This window comes from Ammospiza nelsoni, chromosome 3 (assembly GCF_027579445.1).
Source record: "Ammospiza nelsoni isolate bAmmNel1 chromosome 3, bAmmNel1.pri, whole genome shotgun sequence".
NCBI lineage: Eukaryota > Metazoa > Chordata > Aves > Passeriformes > Passerellidae > Ammospiza > Ammospiza nelsoni.
In genome coordinates this window covers 36,546,700-36,573,770 of record NC_080635.1, presented here as the reverse complement: position 1 = coordinate 36,573,770, position 27,071 = coordinate 36,546,700, and the positions used below count along the sequence as shown (strand labels likewise).

The window sequence follows — 27,071 nt, the reverse complement described above, 5'->3', positions numbered from 1 at the left end:
GCATTGATCCCCTAGAAATTTTAAGGATAAATAATATAAAGTATATCCTTATAAAATATATAAGTACTAAATAATCCATGAGGCACATGATCTTATAGGAAGATACAGATAAATAAAGTTATCTAATGAAGAACAGTCTACAAACTGTGTTGGGATTTTACCTAAAGACTTCAGTGAAAGCTACTGGAACTCTGCCACTATATTCACTGGTTCCAAAGTACTACTCTCTTATCTACCATTACTTTAAATCAGTATGTATATTCCAGAGGGTCCTATCTGCTTGGAGTTTGCCCTTAAAACCTCAGGAACTAAACTGGAGAAATCAACTGAATTAAGTTAGATTTGATTTGCACATTGGTCTCATATTTCTGCAACTAGTCTGTTTCTTTACAGCAGAAAACAAAACTTTATGTTTTGGTGAGGCTGTGTAGTGAATCACAAAGACATAGCAATTTAAAGGGGTTTTTATTGTATTGCACAAGGTATTTATGCAATCCATGTAGGTACTGTATTGAAGGATCCACATTTTGCAAACATTGGCTGCTGCTGCACACATTACTAGCATTGTGAATAACCAGTGCCTTCTTCAAAAAGTAAAATAACCAGTTGCAAGTTTAAGCATGTTGTGGAAATAAATGAAGAAAAAAGCAAGGACTATTAATACATATTTCTCTTCAAACACACAAATATACAATTTTCAGAAGAGCACCAATAATGCCAAGCAAGTATTTTGATGAGATACTGTATGTGTAGGCTCTGCAGTAAAAAGCCAATATGCACACAGAAAATATATTTCAACTTTTAAAATAATTTAACCATAATATCTTGCATGTGTCACCTGTTTACAACATAACATTTCATATACAATGTCAGGCCCAATCCTCAACTTGTGTAAATTTGTGCATACTCATTTAAAGCAACTGAGACTCTGGACCAGGTTATTCAAGCCAAAAAAGCCTTCAAACTGTTCACAACTGAATTCAGAGCTGCAGTATAAGACCAAGAAAGTAGTTATGGTGAATTTATAACAGAAATGGTACTATGGAAAATGAAGATAAACACTATAAAACCCTCAAACACAAGGTTCTAGAAAGAGGCCTACACGTAAAGTGATATTGTAATAACTTATAAAAGTGAATAATTAGTATCAGTCTCCTTTCTGACATTAAGAGATTCTCACATATTCAGAAACCTGTAGAAGTGAACTAAGCAAATGTCACAATCAGTATCATCCTCAAACACTGTTTTTTAAGTTTCTGATCATTAATACTGGTACTTAAAAACATTTTGTATTTGCTGAAACTGATTACTAAAATTTACCTTCCTGATATGAGAATTTAGTGTAATAAAAATCATGAAAAACAATAGGTAAAAAAATAGTATTTTAAGAATATTTTTAGAAAACTCATCATACAACTGCAAATACAGCTGATTTTTAAGCATCTGCTTTTGAACGGTGGTCTTTTGTTTTTTTTGTTTTTTTTTTTTTTTTTAAGTGAATCACTTATAAAGAAGCAAGGGAGTACCAGTTCTAAGATTTATTTTTGTCCATTACATTGAGGACCTCATCCAAAAGTGAGGGCCCCAAGTCAAGTTGTAATGAGAGAAGGGAGCCTGCAAGATCTGAAAGGGATTCTTCAGACTTTGTCTTGGTTAGTTCACATGAAAGCCGACTGTCATGCAGTAAATCCGCTGTTTGCCAATCCGTGCATCGTTCAGAAAAGCTGGATGAGTGACTGTCGCTACCGTTGGTAAAATGTGAAGAAGAACCATTTTGCCCCCATATGTCATCTTTGTACGTTTCTTCATCCTCCATCTCTTTACCTTTCTCCTGCAGCTTTTCTTCTATTACTGGCTCACAGCTAAGCCTAGGATTTCTGGATGACCTGATGGATTCTTGCTTTGAATTAAATGTCACTGGTGACAATAACGGCAATGTAAGGGCTTGAGAACCCCCAATGGCAGGAAGGGAAATAGCATTTTTGAGCACTGGTGATGGAGTTTCTGTAAACATGGATTCAGAAGTGCTGTTTGCCCTTAAGAATTCATTGTGGATACCAGACTGGCTAAGTCTGGTTTCACCTTCATTTCCAGGCAACAGCTCATAGTTGCCCTGCAAAAATGAGATGTCTCCGAAAACATCATGCTGTCCCTCTTTTCCAATGTGTATGGTATGACGAAAATCTCCAAGCGGAGGACTGATCATATCAGGAGATAAGATATCCCTTAGTTTGAATTTCTTCCCTTTCTTATTGTTAGCAGCTTTCAAGTAGATGGGTGTCTTGGCTGGCATCTTGCTTGTAGTTTCTGAGAGAAGTAGTTAAAAAAAAAAAAAAAAAGAAAAGGGAAGGAGAAGCCTCTTACAAAGCCAGCTCTTCTCAGGAGACCTTCAGTGTTAGCAATGTTACATCATCATCTTGAACCACCCTTGCACACAAACTCTTACTCTTCTGATGCAGAGAACTGTGGAGTATGTGAAGGTAAATGTCTCCCACATCAGCTCTTCGCAAGGTAGAGCACAGGTTTTCAGGTCAGGTACCAACCAAATGCCCTGCTACTTCCTCAACTTGAGAAAACCTGCATGGGATACAAAATAAGGTTATCATTAATTTTTCATGGTTCATTCAGTCTTGTTTTTACCAAACTCCAAAATTAGTAATGGTACTGACAGTTCCAGCTTACAGATTTGCTTTATGATGTTGCTTCCCTTCATTAGGCAGGATAAAAGATTTCAGAATAACAAGGGCCACCTAACCTTTCTCTGACTCCATCGCTTTTTTTGAAGTCAGACTTTTTAGACACAGTTGCTGAGCACAATTCATTTGATAAATATCACTATCTCAATCTTTCCTCTCCTTATTGTGGCATTCAAAATGCGGACCTTTAAGAACACATGAAGAAACACATTTATAACATTCAACGACATGAAGTTTTTGGTAGATCAAGGAAAGCTGACAGCCATTCAGAAAACTGTTTTAGATATGGAGTAGACTCCCTTGATTGAGATAACTGGGTAATCAGATAGCATTCAGATACTTCCAATTAGTGCTGGAACACTCACAAACTGTAACGTCTCCAGTAATTGTGCCCATTTAAACAGATAGCTTTAGGAACTAGAAAGAAGAGCACATCCAGGTCTTTACAATTTGTTAGGAACCTCCAAACTCACGTGCTTTAGAGGAGACTGATTCTTGTGACTATATTCTTTAGGCTACATGAATTCTTCATAGCAACTAGTTATAGACTAGCTCATGAATTATGCAGATCACGAGGCCACAGTGATTTAGAGTTGCTCTGTGCAACCAATTTTAACAGTCTCTGCAAACCATGTTGTCCTACTAGAATGTGGTCTTTGAAAGGTCTGATAGAGCTAACAAGGGCTAACAGGCTATTAAGTCAAAAAGCTATTGAAAACCACTCTTTTTTAGTACTTTAATAGCATATTTCTTCCTTATAGTGTCAGTTTCTAACTCTTGGACACTCTCAGAATTAGCACATTTTTTCTCCTGGACATTTTTATACATTTTTCTATTAAATGTATGCACCACAGATCCCCCTCTCTCATTAGAATACTCAGCTGCAAATCCGTCACCCTATGTCCATCACCACCCCCACTGTGCAAAGGAGATTACAGCTTTCACACAGCAAGACTGTTCCATATCATAGGAGGAGGGAGCTGGCTGTAACAAGGGCTGCTTTTGCTGCCTTTTACTTATGCCCTGGCAGGGTTTTTCCTTCACCAAATTAAGCCCAGTACAAATCACCAGGTTTAAAATTTAGCACTGTATGGCTACACACCCAGCTTGTCAAGAAGCATTTATGCATTTTAACAAATCCTTTAACCACAGTAATTAGTTCCTACAGTTGGGCACTTAACTGTGCATCACAAGGGAAGCTGGGAGTCTAGCCAGGTCAGTGCTTTGGATTTTTTGATTCCCACCAGGTATCTACTGCACTTTGATAATGCTGAAGAGCCCTCCCCCACAAAATATATCAGATGTAAACATGTTAAAGCTGAAATACAAAAGAAGTTCAATAATTTGATGTTGGGGAAGATGAAACAGGAAACTCTTATAAATATGATTGCCTGGCCTTCAATTTATGAAAGCATTTTATACTTTTAAGATCAATTTTGAAAATACAATTGATTGCATCAATCAATTAAAAGCACTTCAAAGCTTCGTCCTACACAACAAAATGGTAATTCATCAGGATCTACAATATACTAGGAGATTCACATTACTCCATGGCAGTACTGCAAGATACAAAAGTAATTCCTGAATAAGATCTCTGCATGTGCCACCTGCAATGGGAACAGAACTGATCAGTCAAATCAACCCTGCAGTTTTAAGTTCTAAAACTCACTGCATTGTTTCCCCCCATTTATCACTCTGCCCAAGCAACCCATTTAATGAAACAAAATGTCCTCAACTCTACAGAGAGGACTATTATCAAACAAAGAGAATGCTGAGGTTGTTTTACAGTTATCTAGGAGACTCAGCTCTATCTCACTTCCTAGAAATAACATGCCAAATTCCCTCTGATTTTAATTTCTCATTCTTTAAGGTCTTTTAATTTGAATTAATGAGAATGTAATGACAATGTGGTTCAAAGTCATGCCTGTTGGTCACTAGTTTAAAAATGAAAGATAAATGGTAGTTCATTCAAAGCTTTCAAGGCTCCCACCACTTAGGATCTGTATCAAAAACCATTATCCAACCAAATTCCACAGGGAGGTTTAAAAAAAACTTGAAGGACACAATGAAACATCTGAACATCAGGAAATATTTAAAAGAAAATGTAAAATAACTCCTATGTATAAATAGGCCATTTTAACATACAAGAAAAGCACTACATTTTATTTAGCTCATAGCTCAGGGGGAAAAAATACAAAAACTCTGAAAGCAGCACAAACTTTGGAGATCCAAATCTCCTTTAGTTCTTGCACTACGAGACAGCCCCAGTAAGGGGCAGTGTAAAACCACACTACCTGACATGATACTGCAAGAGACTCCACTATCAAGAATTCTAAACCTTCTATACAGCACTCCCTTTAATTGTGAAGACCTTGCCTTCCATTTGGCCAGTGCAAGAGACTTTACATTTGAAGAGAAGAAATTTCACAATTACATGCCTAGTGCAAGCACCATTTTCTCTGCTGAAACCAAAGGCCATTCTTACTGCAGATTTCAGTACCCACAGTACTGGAAATCTGCAAACTACACGTTTTAAATAAAAGGGCTCCCTTCTCAATGGACAGGCCTTCCATGTACAACATAACACAGCTTCAGAACAACTGTATTTTGTTTCTGCATACCTATCCTCTTTGTCAACTACTGCCTAAAGGAGTGCAGATTTTTAGATACTTCAAACAAATAAATCTGGATATATTCACTAAATCTACAATACTATTTTTATTCATATTTAATTTGCAATTAAATAAGGAAGAATCCATATAAATAATTAACATATAGGATATCTACACACACACACACACATATATATATAGCAGTTCTTTTAGTAAGAAAAAAAATCTATAAATCAAACTTTGGCAAATGAAGAAAAACCAAACAAGATTAAGCTTCCAGCTCAAATCCTAGAAGACAAAAATTAGTCCACAAGATTTTCACAAGAATCTTAACACCTTAACACCTGCACTCAACAATATTTAATGGAATCTCAAGGGCACATGGGCTAAGAGAAGGGACACAACACAACCCAGTCTTGATATCAGGCTACACAATAAATTTCTCCTTGTCTTAAAATGAGACCTTTTTCAGATCTTACTGCTAAAAAAGTCTCTTGTTTTGACTAATTTCAGCTCAGTAACCAAGTGATTGTATAGCTAAATTGGAAAGCTGAGTGAGAAATTACCAGAAAACCAGAAGTCTGCAATCCTGGACTGCCAGCCTACAGTGGAAGACCTTAATTTAAGAGAAAAACAACATGAAAGGGTTTTCATTCCAGTTGAAAAGATATCCCCTCCCCTAACAAGATCCAAGCATGAGCCAAACCAGAGGAATTTCAGCCCAGTGAAAATTAAAGTTTTAGTATGGCTGTAGCACTTGCTCATTTTCATTCCTATCACTTCACACTCTCATATAAGTATTTTGCTTGGTAACAAAGACCAATATTTTTAGAGGTGCTTCTCAATCTGCCTTCTGTCCACTCAGCAATCATCACCTTCCACACAGCTCAAAGTTTTCCATGGATGTCTTAGCTTATTCCACGGTCCATTTTAAAAAGACAGACTATCAGCAAATATCTCAACAGCTAAGCCTGCAAAGCCAGAGACAAATAAGGGTCAAAGTGCAAACTTTTATTTGTACACACATCCCAGGAAACCCAGATCCTTTAGCAAAGAAATTAGAGAAAGAAAATCACATTTCCACAGAGCAGAGCCAGAAGTGACTGTGTGTGCTGGGAAGTCTCTGGGCTTTCTCCAGGGCAACCCCTTGCAAAGGCTCTGCCTTACACATCACTGACTAGAAGCATGTGAAACTCAGAGAAAGGCCTTTCCAAAGCATAATTTAAAATATAAATTAATTACCTTGTGGAGCAAGTCAATAAGAGAAAACTGAGTCTATATATCATCTAAATAGGCAAATGAAAGCACAACAAAATAGCAAAAGACAGACAAAACTATGCAACAAGCAGCTGCAACTTTTCTACATGATGAAGTATCTGCAAGCATAGAAGAATTAGACTTTAGGGCTTCGTTTTAGGTTTTAGCTATCACAGCTTTCAGCAGTACAAACAAACTTAAGAACATCCTGGTCAATTACTTTCACTACGTCTAAAACAGCATCAAGTGTAAAACACATTTTTACTGGTTTTATAAGAGGGCCATGCAGTCACAGTTCCTGAATGCTAGTGAAATACACTCCCAGATAACCAAGTCCTCAGGTACAAGAAAAGCATCAGATGATGCACCACAGAGCTTACCTCTTATGCTTCTGGGGACTCAGGTATCCTTATCACCCATCAGGCTCTGAAGACAAGAGGCCACAAGTCTGTCCACTTCCAGACCAGACCACCAGCTCTCCACTTATAAAGCACTACCTTCTAAGTAGCTTAAACCACATCAGGTGCTAACACTTCTCCCTCCAGATTGTTTATCTAAATTTACATTGTTTATAAGAGGCAGAGCCTTTGAATTCATCTGTATTAAAGTCAACTTCCCTTGATCAGGTTAGAAAGTCCTTGGCTCCTTTTCTTCTCCTTTCATCAAAGAATTGGCACCTTCCTGATTAAAGCTACAGATTTAATTACTTATAAAAACAATCAGGCTAAACACACTTCAGTTCAAATAATTTTCTCAACTGCACTCAACTGACTCTCCTGGATCAAGTCTTACCTATTTCATTGTGCCATCAAATACACTACTTAGAAAATGAAGGAAAAAAAATCCCAAATAATTTCCACAGCTACAGAAGCACAGGTCAAGAGAAGACCTGACTCTATGTTGCAGTTAATTCATTTCTACATTGCCCTAAAAAGACAGAGATGCCATGCGCTAGCTGTGAAGGTATTTGTCCACCCTTCTCTTAAAATTCCCCATACATGCAGACTACATCCATTAATTTACTTCACAGAGATCAGTTAACAGAGAATATGCCCCTAAATTGTTCCCTGTTCCAATCTGGGTCCTGATTAATAGAATAAGTTATTTTATCTATTCTAGCTGTGGATAAATAAAAAAAAATTTTTTTTAAAGCAAAAAAAATCACATAAGCATATAATTTGACTTCCCTTGTCATAAAACAATCTTTTCCACATAAATCAAAGACAAATAGTACACTAGCTGTGCGTTGTCCACTTGAAGAAGGGTTAACTGCCACTAAGTGTAAGCACAGACAGGGACAGGCTGCATACAGTGCCTTTCTCTCCAGATATCTTCCATTTCTCCAGCAGCTTCCTCTTTCCCCCCCCTCCCTAAAACCTAGATTTACAAACAAAGGAAAAACAAGTACTTGATTTTTAATTATTGACTTATTTAACTCTTGCCACCCTGCTCAGCACTCTTTCAAACAGATCAACCTTGTGAAAATCATGTTAACTAAACCAGGGAACACTTTCAACTAATTTTAAACCTTTAAAGTACTCATATATTATATGGAAATGAATGAAGTATTACATCTATTTAAGTATTTAGCTTGTAGTAAAAAGAAACAAAGGAGAGCAAAGCTCGTTTGGAGGGAAGGAAAAAAAAAAAGGTCTAATTTGAGCAACTGGCCTCAGTCTCTAGTTATTATTTTGTTCTTTATCAGTCTGAGATTACAAATGTCCTTTATCAACCAGAAACCTTCATCCTTGTTAAGGTACTTGAACACTAACCAGGTTGTTTCTCAGTCATCCTTTTTGAACAAAGTGAACAGGGGGAATTCCTCATGTGGTGATAGTGGGGGGATAACTTTAAGCCTTCTGGTGTCCCTCCCTCTCTCTTTTGAACCAACTCCAATTTTTCAACATTGTTTTCCAAGCAGATCAGAATTAATGACAATATTTCAATATAATTCTCCCTAACAGCATATATGAAGATAAAAATCACTTCTTTCTTCCCATCATCACTGCCTTGTTTATAAACAAGATCATATTTCTCCTCTTATTCTCACCCTCTTACAACAGGAATTTTCCTGTATTTACAGGGTAGAATTATATTACAAACCATTTAAGAATTCTTGTGCTGGTATAATAAAAACAAGTTCTCCAGGCAGAATAAATTATACTGGAAAAAGTAGATTTTGTTATCCTTGCTTTTTATTGGTTCAGAGTGGGCATCTCCATTTTTTTTTTAGCATCAATATACAAATATATTAATTTAATCAACAAATTTTGGCAGCACAGCCAGTGGCAGTGCTCATGTTACACTGTTTGTCCAGTAAGACTCTACTCCTTTCCTTGGGGGGGAGAAAAGCTAAAAAGCTTTCCAAATTATCATTCTCCAGCAAATAAACTGGATTTACATTCTATGGGATAAAAAGCAATGCCATACTTCAGAAAGAGAAACATTTTATTTCAATGTGCTCAAGCTGCAAATCAACAAATCAGTTGAGCTTTCTCTGTCTCCCTCACCAATATACTTCACCAATATCCATCACCTGCAGATTTGTACTACAATTTTGTACTTATTTGCAAGATGCTCATAAAAATACTATGCAACGCATACCACATAAATAAATCTCTGCGTTGTATCAGTAGAAATACACCCCTCTTTGATGTTGACTTATTTTGACATTTACTCTGAGATTCTAAATATTTTTAATACATGCTTTGTTAACACTGTAGAGGACTAACATTTGTAAAATCTGGTTGTGATGAAATAAGAAAATAAATGCCTTACAGAGTCTATTTTTGCAACTGTGCTTACAACCACTTGTTAGAATAGTAATTAATAACTCTTTTTTATCAAGTATTTTTTTTAACTTTTCAACAGGTTTGAATCACAGCTTACTTTCAGCTTTGAAAAGTTAGCATCTTTACTAGAACAATAAAAATCTTCCTTTCTTTTCTCCTCTTCTCCAGAGACAAGGATTTAATGAGCTCACTGTGTTCTGTTGTTCAGCTTCATGGATGGAAACAGGTCCCTTTTCACTACCTTCTCCTCAGCTTTGTTGGCTGGTACATTCATACATACAGATTTAATACCATATAGTTCATTGGCTTCCAAAACCTGGATGAGCACAAGCCCATGCAGATTTAGGCAGAGGTGCATGTCAGCACAAGGTGCAGCAGAGCACATTAATAACACAGCCAGCCACGGTGAGGTTATGCTACATCAGACTGCACGCTGAGGCACAGTCACACATCTCCTCCTACAGAGTCACACACCACATGAGCAAATAGCTGGCTACCATAAACCCATAAGGCACCAGATGGACAGGCTTAAAAACTTGTCCATCGCTTCTCTTCAGCCATAGGGAAAAACATGAAATGGGACAAAAAATGCCCCCTACAAGCCGAGCCGATGTGCCACCTAAAAGCTGGCAAACTGCTCTGGTTGAAATCTCAACTGTCCCCGGCGATGTTAGCCAGCACTCAGATCAGTTTAAGTGGATTAGGAATCCACACTCCACACCCTTGGTGATTCTGAGCAGGTTAGCATAGATGGCTTTCTCTTTTGACACAGAGGGTGTAGTTCCTCAGCCCAACTCTGCTCCCAAAGCCGGTTTGAGAAGTTCCCACCTTGGATTCCTCACTGCACATTGCTGGTTCCTGGTTCTGCACCGCAGTTCCTTGTACCCTTCACAGGCAGATAGATCACAGTCACACTTCAAACTGGTCACAGCCGCAGTCCTCTCCACTGACTCACTTTACAGGACAGGCTCAGCAACAGCAGCAGCTGCCCGATGGCAGTGCTTCAAGAGAGATCAAGCCCAATATAACTTGCTGTCAGAAAGGCATTCTCTCCTTCCCCCCTACCGTGAACACACACTTGACCCCTTACAGGCCAGTTCAGCACACAACAAGCTGAAAACTAACTAGGAAGGAAGTCTAAAATCACTAGGCTTGGTGTGAGACTGCTTCTCTCTGCTGTAAAAGGCCTTTCATTAGGTAAGCTATCTCTTGAGACACCACTCTTGGAAAGCAAGGAGTTGTGGCAGAAGGGCTGACCAAGCCTTAACCAGCTCTCCTGCAAGGAAAAACGTCCAAGGAATTGCATCCAGACTTTATGCACTCCTGATGCAAAAATGGCTTTGTAGCTCCACTTGTTTCGGCCTTAGGGTTCCCAAGACTGCAGTCATACTGAAATTAAGTTTTTCTAACTTTATTTAATATATTCATGCTATTTTTGGAAAAGACCCTTAGTTTAAAATTTCCATAATTGCTAGCTACTGACAAAAGGCAATCTAAAATGTAAGTATCCTCCAAGGTTTCAAGAAAAAAAAAAACCCAACCACCAAACCCACAAAACCCTACCCTGAACTCCTGACCTCCAATTCTCAAATATGCTTCATCTCTAAGTCAAATACTCCTTATCATCTCCTTAAAACACAGAAGTGACATAGGCATATCACAATCACCAGTTCTATTATTAATTTTTCAGAGTGTTTAAATAAGTATTGACCATCTTTAAGTGGCTGATAAACTAGTTTTAAAACAAACTTGAAAGCCAGAGACCCTTCTATAAGCAAAGACTAACAATGAGGTAGAGATATATAGATATGGAAAAATCTAAAGTTGCACAGGACTTTCTTTTTTAATTACACAAAAGAAGGATGAATCTTGTGCTCTGTTGCAGTTCTACCTCCTTCAGAGAGTTGAATGGTCATCAGGATGAGAGCAAAGTTGATGGCCTTGGGGTAGATGGGACAAAGGAAATGCTTCAATAGATTTAAAAAAATCCTCACTGAATTACTTTTTCGGTCCAACTCATGCCCCCTTTAAAAATGGGGCTGAAATCACACAGCAAATAGGGCTTCTAAAATTTTATTATCTACGTGAAGTTTCAAGTATACTGTTAGTACAGCTAAGGTTTATCACCCTTATATGAAACAAAAGGGAAAACCCAGAAATTACATCTTCACAGTGAGTTTATACTCTGCTTCTGACAAAACAACTCCACTATTTGGAGGCACCATTTGAGCAGAGGTAAGAATCTGGAAGAATAAGTGACAACTGGAAGACATGTCATATTCTGGTGCTGCTCTGCAACATGTCAGTGACACCTGCAACATGCCCCAACTCACAGGGATGCACCACACTGGACAGCAGTGAAGGCGTCCCAACTTTCTCTCAAGACATTTGGTTCTCTGCCTTGAGTTGCTTTGCACTCAACTGATCAGACTTCCTGTTTTCTGGAATATATCAAGTAGTATCAGGGTGAATTCACACTTTGTGCCAATAGTCATATTTCACATACTGCTTTTAAAACCAGTCAGAGCAAATGAGTCTAATTTGAAAGAAATTAACATACCCAGCACTTGTACAGAGGTGTACTGTCTGAATATCCAGAGTGCACAGTGGCAATTCGGTGCTAAAGCTAGTTTACTGATTAGCAGCCGATATTTCTTTCACACTCTAAATCCCACGCATTTAATTAAACTGTCCAAAATATTGTTGTATCAAATCCCACTAAAGCCACCTTCTCAACACTCAGGGTTTACATCAGCCAGCACTCAGCACCTATCTTCCCATTATTGTAGCCATATTTCAAAAGAGAAGTACAGATCTAAGACAAAGCTTAAGCCAAACAGTGAATGAGATGACAGCCCTTGTACAGACTGGACTTGGAGCTTGCCTGTGCAGGCAACATGAGAGGATAAGTACATGGGTCAGGGAAGCAGGCTGGATCCAAGCAGACCCAGTGTACTGCAAGTTAAGTCCTGTCTTTGCAAATTTCTGGAAAAGTGTTTTGCAGACATTCGTTTTCTCTCAGCTCTCTGCAGGGGCTCCTGCTTAGAGCTCTGCCGTGAGACTGCAGGAGAACATAAATCTCTCTGTTCAAAGGTCAATATTTCAAAGTGCTCCAAAATGGACATTTTGTTTTCAGAAGTAGTGTCAAGGGAAGGCATATTGGCGGCAAAAAGAAAACTTCTAGTGGGCAGTCACATTAGGGTAATGTAATCATGACTCATGCTCCTCACCCATTTCCTGACTAGGGCTGTGCATGATCAAAAGAAAGCCAGCCACAGTAATGCTGCCGCTCGTTAATGTTAGCTGGCCTGAAAGGATTACAAACTACCAGAAAACAAACTCATTGCAGAGCATCCTATTTAAAGCCTGACATAAATCGACACTGACAAACACAGTGGCGTAACACCAATCAAAACAACTTGTCTTTGTTGCGAGAAACAAGTTACAACTTTTATGAGTTCTCCTACTCGAACCAACCCTCTCACACACCTTTAAAATACTGTAAATCCTTGGGAGGACGCCTGGGGAGAAGGAGGAGAATGTCTAGATGCTAGGTAGTATCTAGAGAAAAACAAGATGCAAGGACCTTTTCGAGAGAGGATCACACCGAACTCAGACTGCCGTAAAACAACTACCACCTCTCCAAAAAGGCTGCAAAAGAACATACAGATGGGACAGAGCATGAACTGGGCTTAAGTGTCTCCAACCTTATAAGAAGAGCACTGCACGAGGCAATTTCTGTCCCTGTGTTCCCCTGTTGAGCATCCTGAGTGAAGCATGTACTTAATGATGCAAATTGCTCTTCATTTGTATATAGACTTCTTCAGCAGAAAACAGATTTCAGATCCTTGTTGGGACCCTGGTCACATTTAATTTGTTCCAAACCCCACATTAATGAAAACCCCAAAATTAATCAGATATTTCAACAGAAACTAGGCTAGACATTAGGTAACAGATGCCAACACCCAGCTGTACCTCTCTGCAGCCCTCACAGGCCAGATAGAATCATAGAATCATTCAGGCTGGAAAAGACCTTTAAGATCAAGTCAACAGACAACTCCTTCCTCCTACCTCAGAAGCAGATCTAGGAGCCTATATTTGCAGGTCCCTCTCACTCCTTTACAAATGCCAAGTAAGTGCTAAACATGCTCCTCAGCACCAGTTACTGTGTTCCTTATGGTACTTCCAACAAGGGAGATCAAAGGGGAGAGAGATTCTGAAGGTGACCATTACATACATAATCCATTGCCAAAATCACTGTCCATAGGTTTAAGACTGATCAGCAGTGGCATTCCACTCTCAGGATACTGAAGAGATCTCTACCAGGTATCTGACAGCCAAATTCAACCCAAATTTAACAACTGTCTTTTTAGCAATGCCTCAGCTCACCATTTAGCAATCTTACCCTTTTGCCCCTCACATTAAACAGAGATGACAGGTGGGAGAAGCAAAGTGTTGCACAAGGCAAAAGTTATGTTTAGGTCTGACTAAACCAATACCAGCTAAGTGTACTGAGTCTATACTTTATCCAGGTTGCAGTAATTACTTCAGAGTTGAGAGAAGCTGGTTCTGAAATGGAGCACTCACACATATACCAGGGCTTTATATTGCATTGTGACACTTGCTGCTGGACTGTTAAAGCTCTGTTCATCTTGTTCACACAACTCTAGCAGCACAGAAATGAGGTGTAGCAATCCCCTTGGGCATGGATGCACCTCGGTATTGACCAAGAACGAGCTGTTACCACATGCTGCAAGTCCTTAATGTACCAATACATACAATTGGTATGGAAAGCAGTGGTGTGTAGGCAGAAAAATAAAAGAACATAATTCTGGGACCTACTTTCCCATGTAAAGGGCATATTTATTTACTTAATCCTCTAATAAGTAGGTAAGATGAAATGCCACCTTTACTGCAGGCTATTTAAAGCAAATTTCTAATGGTTCTTTCAAGCTCCAGGGAGTCAAAATTCAAGACATGGGAGAAGCACTACATTGCTTAGTGTGGTTTACCATCCTTAAAAATTTAAGAAAAGATGACATGCTTTAGAGTCCAGGGCTGACAAAAACTTCTGCTGGGGGAGAAGGGAAATCAAGCAAAATAAAACACAACAACAATAAAAGAAACACTGCAATACCAACTCAAAAAACAAAAGCAATGTAAAGATGGTCAGAAACCAAGCCACCTAAATAAGTGGACAGGTATTCCTGATTTTCTTACTGCAGGCAAAGGAAGAAAAACTGAAGTCAATTTCCTTGTCCTGGGCTCAAATCCAAACCATATCCAGCAAAAAACCCCCACAACATGTAATAGTGTAACAATGCATTAGGATTGCATTAATTTAAGGAACAGTGTAGGCCTCTCTTCTCTTGTCCATATGGTTCTTTTAACAGAGATAGCATCTGTGGAAACAAAGGCAAGGAACAAACTATAACTCCCTGAATTACACAACAGCAGAGACACTATACTCAAGAAGTTTAAGAGGGAACTTGCATTCAAGTAGGGGATCAACATTTCAAGTGTTGCTGCTTCAGTACTGGACCAGAAGAAATTATTGGATAATGTAGGGCCTCTGGATATAGCTCCCTTGGAAAGGAGGAGAAAAACCATAAACAAAAGACTCAAACATAGTTCCATCAAAAGGCATGTCCAGTAACTTCTAAAAGGAAGATATCACCCAAGGGGCATTCTTTCCCTGTGCACATGCCTGCTAACCAGGATTCACCAGAGGTATGCTCCTTCTGGCTGCAGAAGCAGTGGGCAGCATACCTGGGCTTCTTTCTTGGAGCCCAAGGAAATCCTTACTGGAGGAAAGTATTAAATAGTTCACCAACAGCTACTTAGACCAATGTAAAAAGTAGCTCAGCAACACCCCTACTGCTGTAGTCATAGGCTTCCTAAGTTAAACCACATCCTTGAATAAAATGGAATTTTGTTGTTCTTTTGTTTGTTCCCTCAGAACACAGCACTAAATAGGGTTCATCCTACAATAATTAAAATTAAATATATATCTTCTTAAATAAAAATCCAGCCACGGATATACTGCTGTTTAACTTCTATTCCTGGAAAGACCATAACCCATTCACTTGACGGACAAAAATGGGAAGAGACAATTTAGCATGGGAAAGGAAAAAGGCACAAACAACAATGAAAAGAAAAAAATCTGCACCTACTCAGTAAGCTAAAACTCTCCAAGTACAAGACATTAGCAGCTTGCAGAAAAGCAGTTAACTTTTTATAGTCACCAGGTTCCCAGATTAATGGCTGTGATTGAGTTCACACCTCCCAGAGTGTTTCAAATTGTCTGAAACAAGGCAGGCAAGTTCAGTCAGGGCGCCAAGAGGCTGAAAAAGCATTAAATCTTAAAGCAAAATCTCAACTTCAAAAGCAAAAAAATCATGAATACCTGAAAAATCCAGAGACTCTTAACCTGACCTGAATTTGGACTATTACGTTCCCAGTGACTTATTATCCAACACACAAATTCAGTGCTGTTTTAGAACTTGATTAAGGCTAATAAATAATAAAACTCCCTTAATACCTCTTGCTAGTTACCTTTCTTATGCAGAAGATACAGAAATTTTTTCACTTGTTTTATCAGACACCAAAATATTCTTCTTGAGCTTTCCACTGAAATTCTGTAATTTCCTATGTACCCGGAAACAGCCATGTGCTCCTGAGTCAAACACTTTGCTGATAGCTTTGAAAACAGTTAACTAAGATAACTTTTTGAGTCGCTAGTTTACATCTTTTCTCCTTCAACAGTAATTGAATCAGTGTAATTATTGGAGGCTATGCTGCACACTAGATCAGAATCAAAACTCTTGCTTTACTAAATAGATTACAAGATACAAAACTGGTACATCTCAGTGGAAGGACAACTTGCAATATATACAGCTCTTCTTTTAGCCCAGTACATTCACTGAAAAACCACAAATATTCTTTTTTATGCTGTCACAGGATCTTAGATCAATTATGAGTTCTTACACAGCAGCTTAAGATGCCTGATTTCATAGGAGTTTCTCTCCAATTGCAAGCCCTAAAAGGTACTGCCACTCCCAAGTCAGACTAATGATACAAATAAAAATTGTAGCTTTTTTCTAAGGGTATTTGGAGTTGTGTGGGCTTTCTGTTCAGCAGGACTTGAAGCCTGCATTACCAGTGCTCTTTAAACTCTGTGCCTTGAATTGATCCATTTCGGTTTGAAAACTACCCTAAGATGATCTGTAATCAAAGGGAAAAATCAACAGGTAGAAAATGAAATTGAGGGATAAAGTGGCCTTGATCAACTGTGTCCTGATTTCAACTGGGATAGAGTTAATTTTTATCCTGGTAGCTGGTACAGTGTTGTGCTGTGTTTAGATTTAGGGTGAGAATAATGTTGATAACACAGTGATGGTTCAGATGTTGCTAAGCAGTGTTTACACAAAGTCACTGCCTTTCCAGCTTCTCACTCCACCCCAGCAGTGAGTAGGCTGGGGAGAAGCTGAGAGGACGCTGACCCCCACTGTCCAAAGGGATGTCCCACAGCATATGGTATCATGGTCAGGATACAAACCAGGGGAAAGGTGGCCACGGGCCACTGCTCAGGAACTGGCTGGGCATTGGTCAGCAGGTGGTGAGCAATTGCACTGTGCGTCCCTTGTTTTATACATTTGAATTGTTTTATGATTATCCATTCCTTTTCTGTCCTATTAAATTGTCTTTATCTCAACCTATGAATTTCACCTTTTTCCCCCTAATTCTCTCCAGTTCCCACTGGGTGGAGAAGGAGTGGGCAAGCAGTTGTGTGCTGTGCAGTTACCTGTCAGGTTAAAACACCTCAAGCCGGTATCTGAACCCCAGCAAGCCACTTGAGTTTTAACAGCAGCCCTAGTCATGCACTCAAGTTTAAAATGGAAGACTAAATCACAAAGGCCACAGTTTCAGGAAGGAGGACTGTGCTCAGAAACAGAAATAAGAGGCCAGAAGAGTTAACCAGGCTGAACCTCATCCTCTTGAACTGTAGTCATAAGGGGCTAGTGCAATTCCCTGCTCCATGCGAGGGCACTGCAAGAAAAGATCCAGTATTTCTGTATTTGGCTATCACCATGTCCAGTTCCTGTAGCCACAATTCTAAGAGGGTTCATGAAACAAAAGAAAGTTCCAGGAGAGCCACAAGACTGACATTATCACTTACATTTCATAGATGCACAGAAACATTAAGGTTGGAAAAGACCTTTAAGATCATAAAGTCCAACTATTTAGCTTCAGTTTGCTAGACTGAAGCTAGTCAAAGCAATTATAAGGGAAATATACATTTTTGGAACAGCAAGAACAATTTACTCAGGCTTATGGTAGATTCTCTGTTATTTGAATAATTGTTAGTTTTTTATTTGTTTTTTTAAGAAATTACTGTTCTTTAATTCAAACAATTCAGGCAGAGCCAGGAGTCATACTGACACAGAACTGGATAATGATTCAGGAAAGGCCTACAGCTTGTCATAAGCAAGTTCCCAGTGGTCTGGTCTTTTATCATTCAAGATATGAACAGTATTCTTCCCTAAATTCATGGCATTTCTCTTAAGAATTAAGTATTTGGAAAAGCATTTTTATCTCAGTAATGCCACACTAAATTTTTAGAGCATTTCTGTCCACAGATTTTGTTTCCTTGGCCATCAAGATGATTATGAAGGTTGAAAGGACAAATCTCCTGGTAGTTATCAGAATAGCCTCTCATCAAAACAGTTGTTTGTAAAGTTCTCATCTTTCAGCACAAAATAGAAATAAAAAGTAGTAGATCTGTTTTGGACATTACTTCAAATCCTGCATGGAGAACCAAATAAATTCTGTCCTGACAAATTGCCATCAACAGTTTGAGATGTTGCAAGCTTTAAAAGCTGTTCCTCCTTTGACACTGTGCAAGCAGAAGGGCACCCATTTCACAGCAACTTAGGCTTCTTTAAAATGTTAAGTTTTTCCTGGTCATTTTGAAGTACAACTGTCCAAGAGGGGTATCTAAGATCCATGATCAAGTGGAATCCATGTCCAACTACAGATACCCAGTTTTGAAGAAAAACACACAATTAAAAATAGTCTATGTGGCTTCATTCACTTTTACACAAAAAAAAAAAAATCACACAGTTCTTGAACTTGAAAATACAACTCTTAACTTCTTCTCAAATCACATCTCCTCTGTACAGTTACCACTGCAAAACTTGACTTTGGGATCATATTTGTACTTTCAGGATACTTATCCCAAAATGACAAACTTTGACATTTGGAAAGCCCAATAACTACCACCAGCTATCTCAGCAGATGGATTTAAAGAACACACTGAATCAGAACACCTGAAAAATCATCTGGTACCATTTCAGCAATGGATCTTAAATGTATACACACACACAGACAGCTGCTCCTACTTCTGCAGATACCACTTTTATTACAGAAGGAATACACACAATTTCTCAGCTGATGCCTTTTTAACACGTCCACCTACACTTCAGCTGTCTTGAAAGCTTCCATTTCAAGGCTTATTTTCAGAGTTGTTTATCAATATCTGACACTGCCATTCAACATTTTCTATCCTCTTCTGCAGCCATCTGTGTTTATTGGGAGGACTAGGAGGTGGGAGAATTTTCACCAAAGTTTTTAAACTGTTTCTCTAATGAGATAAAACAAAATGATCTAATTCTACGCCCCAGCTGTATCATAAGGTCCTTTACTCCTACAGATACAAACCATGAAAATCCACAACATTGCTAACAGGATCTGGCACTTCTGTACTTTAAATGTGTATTTTCCTGTCATTCTGAATTAGCAGGACAGGCAATGTCAAGGTGTTAAAGTGTGTAATTTTTCACAAGATTCAGTAGCTTTGGTGTCTGACACCTAGAACCTTCTGAAATCCAGTCTATTGAAAATATTAGCCCTCATTGCTTACATTGCTCCATCCCCACAAACAATTCAGCTGGCAGGAATAGCCATCAACCCAAATTCAGATCAGTGATGGAACCTCTGCATAAAAACCAGGGATGTGGAACCAGGAGATGGAGGACAGTGGTTGTGGGGAAGGAATTAAGGTTTATTCACAGATGCAAGGAACAAAGACATTTACACAGGCTTGATGCAGGAAAATTGGTTGGAATTTAGCAACAGAAGTAATTGCATGTTTAGACTGTTCTTTTGTGATTGAAGGCTGCTTCTTTCCTTGCAGATTTTTCAGTTATATGCAGATTGCATATTTGTATTTTCAGAGATTATTTGGATACACTTAAAGATGTACACTTGAATGGATATACTGTTTATACCAAAGGCAATGTCAAAAAGCCTCCAATTTCTCTGTTGTTGCTTCATTAGATAACAATTCTATCACTTCCACCTATACAGCTGTCAGAGCATCTCCCAGTAATCAAAATGTTATACCATGCCACAAAATACCTTATTTACAATTTTTATTTCTCTGCCAAGGTAGAGGCATGGTTGTACTCTCAAGGCAAAATAACTACTGAAACTAACAGGGAAATTAATTCTCAGACAAAAATGTGAAAACCATCCATAGCATAAATTGTATGATTGTTCTCCATTTGGAGAGGCTGGTTTTATTTTTGTCCTCACAAATTCCTTTAGGAACTCCTACAGATTAATAACCCTCTTGGACTCTTGTTATTGTAACTTTTTTTCTTTGGGACCAGAAGCATGCATTTTTAAGAGCTGTACAGTCCACTGCTATCAAATGGATTACTTTGTTGTCCTTGCTGTTGACCTCAGGGGATCTCATCTGAAAGACTCCAGAGGCTGAGATGGGTATTCATACTGCCTGAAGGTACACAAAGAGAAAACCAGAAGAAACACAGCCTCTCTTTCCACTAAAATCACAGCAAGCAAGTGGGGAGGGACATGCAAAATAGAGCAGCAGCCATGCAAATTACTGGTCGGCTCAGTCCAATATCTTTGTTCCCAACAACAGATTTTTCCCTTCAGTCTTGAGGATTTCTGTGTGCCACTGATTATTTTGCTGTTACTAATAAACAAGTTAAGCAGAAAGGCTAACAGTAATGAGCAAACCTTTGCATTTAAGTCTTTCATCAAACTGACTAGATGCCACTCCTGCCTTCTAGGCAGCATGACCAAAGTGAATTATTACAAATTTGTACTACTGCAGCATCACACCCCTAACCACAAGCCGGGTATGTAGTATATTAAGAATTACACACACACAAAACGACAGCAATAACATCTCACAGAAGACCTGTTGTGTCTTTTGGGGCAAGGAATACCAACAGAATTGTAGCTGCTGTGAACATCACCTTCCTCCTATTTCACCTTTCCACTCCAACTGTTTGGACTGAAGCAAAGTACAATCCTGTATGCCATATATACAGCCTATGCATGGACATGCTACTCCATTCTTCACTTCTATATTCCCATCTGGTTTGCAAACAATCAAACAGAAGAGATCCCCAGATGCATTACATCTTACCCTCCTATGAACCATGGTTACTATTTCAAGGTCGTCTGCTACAGGAGTCATGAGCAAGCAAAGAACAGCCTAGACTTGATCAAGAGCAGTAATCTATGGTATCCAGAGCAGAAACACTGAGCTGCATCTGACCTGCTGGACAATTCATGGCACTACTCCTTCCTTGTCCCTCTTTCACTCACAATGTAGTTCTTCTACTGTTCAAACCTTCCTTAAATTGGGCTAACCCCTAACATTATTTCTAGGAGCAATGTATCCTTCAAAGGGAAACTACACAGCCACAAACCATCCTCCAGATGAATAGAGACAAATAATGGAAAAGCCAAAGAAAAGTGCCTTTGCAAGAACCACAGTGCTGGGCAGAAATGGCATGACTGGCCTTTACAGGGCATTACAAAAGGCAGAATCTACACCTTCTTTTCTCTGCATCCTCACTGTGGCATGTGCAACTTCCAGTTTCAGGGATGCTTTTGTTTTTATTCTTTGTGGTTACAGAAACATGTACTCTCAAAGAATCAATGAGTCACATTAATGCTTCAAATCACATGGACCTCATAAAACTCCAGCTGATTAGGCTATCATTTGAAATCTGAACATGAGAACACTAATCTAACCATCCTCTGGAAACATATTTTAACCAAACTGAAACAATGCTTTAGTTCCCAAAGTATAGTTTACCAAATAATCCAAAAACAACTACAAAAAAAATAAGACAACATTAGCCTCCTCTTCATTAAGATTTATTATTCATACTCTTACAGGGATTAGGATTTCTCCTGGTGAAGAGGGTGACTGAGAGCTCTGCTGGGTAGGGAGCTGGTTTCACCAGCTCTCTGCAGAAAGGCTTCAGAGATGCTGACTGTGGTAGTAGCAAAGCACCTTTGATCTTCCTTGCAGAGTATCACTGAGAATTATGAACCCCATAATTAGAAATATCATATGTAGAGCACTAAGGTTACAAACTCAAAGAACACAAAGTTAGAAAATCCCAAGAATGTATTATTTGTGGAATCATTGGATTCCTTCATCATCTGCACCACTCAAAACAACTATGACAGAGCAGGGGCTTCAGCTTTAGCCCAGAATTTCAAACAGATCTTCCTTTTTTCCTATGTGTCACATAATTCACCCCACATACTATGTAAGACAAAAGAACTATGAAGAATAACATGACCTTAATGCACTTATATATGTATCACCATTTTCTACAGGCTTTTGCCAACTTATGGATATTTGCTTTTACCAGAAAAACAGGCTTTAGAGTTTTGGGTTTGCTTGACTTGAATGATATAATGCATAGATTTCATAGCAGGGGGGGAAAAAAGGAAATTTCAGACTAACAGTTTGCTTTTATTTACTATTTTTATGCTAGTGGCTAATATTCATAAAGCAAAAAACCCCACATTTGGAATGAAGACTCAACACCTGTTTCCTTTGTTTTAGGCACAACACAAATCCTCAGATACATACAAAGTTTCTACAGCAAAATAGTAAGAAAGGAACTTGAAACACCTGGTATTTCAAAGGGATGAAAAAAAAAATACACCAAGCCCTACATTTTAGATCTTCCAAGCAAAGATATGAAGTAGTATTTATTTTTAGAAAGTTCTTACAGATGACTTAGAAAAAATTAATTGCCATGTAAATGTACCTAAACAAGCTTGCAGACCTGATTAAGCAAGTCATACCTAGTCTCAGCTTGTCATCAGCTCTTGTATCTCTACAGGTCAGCTGCTGTTTACATGTCATCATAGAAAAGTTCACTTAGCTCGTTCAGAATGAGACCCAGCACAAAAACGGACAGTATCAGCCCATTTAATTTCTTATCTAACATGCTCCCCATTGACCTTTATGATAGAAATCAAAGCAGTGTATCAGATTTGGTGGGCTTTTCTCTATTATTCTGTGCAAGTAAAAACAGCATGAACACAACATTTACATAGATAAGTTGTATGTTGTTGCTTTACCACACATAGTGGGGGTTGAAACCTTAATGTGGCTCCCTGGCATTCATGAGATACTAGGTCATCAGTTTTAAGACTATTGCAAGACTCGACAATTTCAAAGATAAGAATAACTGTAATTCAAATTACTTGTGCTATATATACATTTCAGTAAAATGGTCTTGCATTGAAACCTACTAAGATCATGACGATACAATTTAGTATGAGCATTCAAAAACGACTCTCACATTTTCAGAGTTTTAGGCACTAAAAGTGCTACCTGGCTGTAGCCTCAGCCTGTAAATGGCCTGCAAATGGCTTACCTCTCCTCTTTAAAAAACAAAAGCACAACACAAAAAGGAGTAAAATACATTCAGCAGTTCACTAGCCTCTCAAAAGAAAAAATCTCAGTTGCTTACAAAGATTATTGACTAGCTGTGCTCTTGCAGACTTGACTAGTGGTAAAACCATAAGACAAATATTTGTTTCTATATTTGACTATTTATTCCACAAATATCAACGAAATTAAGTAAAGGTATAAATACATCTTGTCACCCTGGCCAACTCTGTCCTCTTTTAATCATCCCATTTTATCTTGGCAGTGTGCTTCCTGAGGCTTTACTGGGTCATGATTTAACCCCTGAACTATGAGGAAGTTGGTCTTGTCAGCCAGTTCCAGCTGCTCCCATCAGACTCACCTTCCCAGCAGTCACCATGCTGGATCAACATCCTTGCTCAATAACATTAGGAATGTCAATTATGAGTGTAAATACAGAACATTGTAAAATATTGTAAGCAATGCTTATCTGCATGAATGTCAACCAGAAATTTTAATAACACTAGAAGTGTGCCTCTTCTTCAGCATAAGCTTTACTTGAGCTCATGAGTTGTTGCACCTTTTTCTGTCATCCTGCTTCACACAGGATGTACTGAACTCGGCAGAAGAGCCAGAACTCTGTTCTCACTGCTCCACCCAGACACATCTCTTAGCACCCTTGAGCCGCTTTCACTGCCTATTAACCCATCTGCTGAGCGAGAGGAAACCATTGAAAAACAGTCCTTTACCCAACAGCTGAACACAATTCTTCCCACATTCTTGCTTAAGTTCAGACTTCAGGTTATTAGGGAAATTCACCTTGCTATCACACAAACAAACAACACCTTCAGCCAACTGCCTTGCCTATAAGCACTGCACCCATGGAGGTACCGTGGCTTTTAGGTACAGACCACCCAATTAGTTCACTTTTATCACTGGGGGAAGGAGAGTTCTCCATGAGATGGTTCAGATCTTGAGAAAATATATTTACTCTGATGTGATCATAAGAGGGGGAAAAGAAAAAAAAACTCAAAAAAAGATGGTTTTGTTTGTTTCCAAAAAGTAAAATTTGCATGGAGGAGGGTAAAAGCCTGTGGTGGTTTACATCATTATGAAAGGCCAAATAGGCATCAGATGACCTGATCCAAAGCAATTCTGTTAACTAGGGTGAGGAAGAAGAGAAGAACTGGTCAGAGAGCATTGCTAAGCCCCTGAGTGGTCTCACTGGCAAGAAGTAAAGGAGAAACCGACAACAAATTCTGCATGGCAGAAAGAAATTTTTTAAAATGCAAGTTCCCTTTTCTTCCCTTAACTGTTTGTCAAAACTTAGGCAGAGGACCAGAATCTCTTCTAGAAGAAACCATCTAGGTCAGAAGACTATAAACCAAAGCAGGCTCCCTAATTACGAAAAGCTGAGAGCAAAGCATGTTCTGCCATGAACCGTGGCTTTTGTTGGTTAGAGCAAAGCTGATACAAGTGGTTTGGAACAGTTTTAGATGCCTCTTTCAAGTCAATGTGACATCTAGCCACAGCGGGCAAACGGGGATGGTGCAGACCCACGCTGCCACTGCCTCAGGGAAAGAGTGGCTCAGGGCTGCCTCTTAGGTGATATCCATCTCTTTCTTTTCTGCAATTCACCCAGGCCACCTCCTGGTGATTCAGACTGGCTTTACCAATCAGAGAAGAGGGGCAGAGGCAGTTTCTGCAGCCTGGTTTTTACCTCTGTGGATGTACAAGGTGCTGCTCAGACAACAGTAACTGTGATTACTTTTAATCTAAGGAGAAGATAGGCCCTATTGTTTCCTTCCCAGATACCGCTGGCTTATGCTGAGGCCAGGAAAAATCATTCCCTTCCGTACTATCATACTGACCAAAGAACCTGCTCAGTTCCTCTCCTTCGCATGCTGTAATGCAAAACAAATGTTCAAAGCTAGGAGTGCCTGGAACATAGGAGCTTTCTCTTGCTTTTCTGAATGTTTCTGCTGAAAGGCTACTTGTAACACACCACAGAGTGCAACTAAATCTTACTGCTAATGCTAAAACAGGCTGAAACCTTTCAGTACAAGACACTTTAAAAATAAATCCTTGCAACAGTAATCACCTGCTGATACATGCTTTTATGTTTAGCCAGCTGCCAAGATGCCACATCTGTCATTTCTTGCTTCCAGAAATGTGCTTTCCTTTTCTGTAGGGAACGAGAAAATTCTGCTTCTAGAATTGCGCTGAGTATCATGATGCCTTTTTTGGTATCTCTGTCATTCCTCTAAACATCTGAGGCATAGAACATGGATTATAAGATTTCTGGTAGTGTGTATCTAAAGAATTGTTCAGCTTTAGATTTTAATGCCTTAAGCCTTCTGATTTTTTTCATCTGCGTTTTCCTGAACAATGTTACATCCTTACAACCTATATATAACTGCAATTAATGGTCTATGCATGAGTCCTTGCCTCCCTCCCAGATATTTTTCAAAGGAAAGTAAGAGATCAAGATCATATTTGTTACATTAAACATTTCATAATAAGCCTTCTTCCTATTTTTAAAACATAGCAACAATCTACAGTGACGCAAGTCCTAAATTAATTGCTTCCTCTATTTTGGTCTCTTTTAAATTTCAACTGAAAATAAATCAAGTCCTTTCTATTAATCTGCAGCCCAACCCAAATTCTCAAATTTGACTTCCCGACTTGAACTCTTAGCTCGACAACCAGCATCACACGGGGTACTGACTTGCCCCAGCGCAGAGCTGGCCCTCGGTGCAGCCCCAGCCCCGGCCGGGCAGGGAGCAGCGCACTCCAGCGCACGGTTATCTCAGCCCCGCGCAGCAAGGCGCGGCGGCGCAAGGGGACACACCGCACAAAAAGGGGCGCAGCCTGTAGTTTCAGGGGGTGTAGGCTGGGTATGCCTTCTGCCTCCAAGGCAAGGGCACAAAATCAAGTATGCCAAAATACACAGGGATGGAAATTTAAACCGATACAGGGGCGAATTTCAGCTCGGAATTTCAGTGATGTAGAAACACCCCGAGTCCTTCTAAGCGATAGCTCGGGCATGAACCTCCCGAGCAGCCAAACACGATCATTAATGGGTACTTTCTCTGGCTACCCCGAAATGCGTAGCCTCCCTCCCAGCCCCCCGCGGCCGCCCCGCAGGTCAGGAGGGGCAGCGCCGCGTCCCGGTCGCGCAGCCCGGCGGCGGCAGCGGCCCTCCCGCCCCGCTCCCCGACTTACGGCGCTGCCGCTGCTCCCGCGCCGCTCCTCCCTCCCGAGCTATCTCCGTCCCGCCGCTGCGGAACCGGGAGGGCAGCGGGGCCGCCCCTCCGCGACTCGGGCCGAGCGCGGCACCTGCGAGCGTCCGTCAATGCGCGGGCGGCGGCGCCCCGTGTGCCGGGGGCGCGGCGCGGGGCCGCGGGCGGCGAGCGGCTGCCGCGGGAGGCGGCGCTGCCGGCGGCGCTGCGGGCGGGGAGGGCGGGCTGCAGGGAAATCCTGGCACCGCGGAGCGCCGGCGGGGAGGCGGGCGGGGACGCCGAGAACAACCGCAGTAACAATAAAAGGTTCCCCCCACCACCCATCTTTTTTTTTTTTGGAGCTGTTTTGCGGGGGTGGGGGCATTGCGGGCAGTCCGGAAGCCCCCCCCCTACACCCTGGTAGTGTCCCGGTGAAGCCCTCGGGTGGGCAACTTCTCTTCCCCCTGTCCCCCGAGCACGGTCAGCTCCGAGGTGCGCTTTAAAGCTAGTGATTTCTCACCCAAACCCTCTTGCCCCTCACCTCCTTGGCGCCGCGATCCGTCAGGGGTGAAGCTCAGCCCGCTCTCCGCCCGCCGCACTCATTCATCCTGCCCGTCCTCCATTATTTACGCGTTGTTAAGGAGCGCTCGGGCTTTCAGGACCCGGCGGTCTGTGATTTACAGGTAACCCGCGCATACTGCGAGAGCGGCGAGGCGCAGGGGCGGCTCCTCCCGCCCAGCGGCGGGGCCGGAGCGGGGCAGCGGGCGGAGGTG

At 40.2% G+C, this 27,071-nt stretch overlaps 1 protein-coding gene across 3 annotated transcripts; it reads right to left on the bottom strand.

Moving 5' to 3' along the window:
- Positions 1 to 448: 448 nt before the first annotated feature.
- On the bottom strand, positions 449 to 27,071 carry CDC42EP3 (CDC42 effector protein 3). 3 transcript variants are annotated; one of them, XM_059468159.1, is made up of 3 exons: positions 26,840 to 27,071; positions 2,447 to 2,577; positions 449 to 2,307 (listed from the first exon to the last, which is right to left on the bottom strand). In XM_059468159.1, exon 3 carries the CDS (start codon positions 2,291 to 2,293, stop codon positions 1,532 to 1,534), a length of 762 nt encoding a protein of 253 aa, XP_059324142.1. In that variant the 5' UTR covers positions 2,294 to 2,307; positions 2,447 to 2,577; positions 26,840 to 27,071; the 3' UTR covers positions 449 to 1,531. The 3 variants fall into 3 exon arrangements, with proteins under 3 accessions (XP_059324142.1, XP_059324141.1, XP_059324140.1); XM_059468158.1 differs by lacking the exon at positions 26,840 to 27,071 and adding an exon at positions 26,303 to 26,503; XM_059468157.1 differs by having other exon boundaries at positions 449 to 2,577.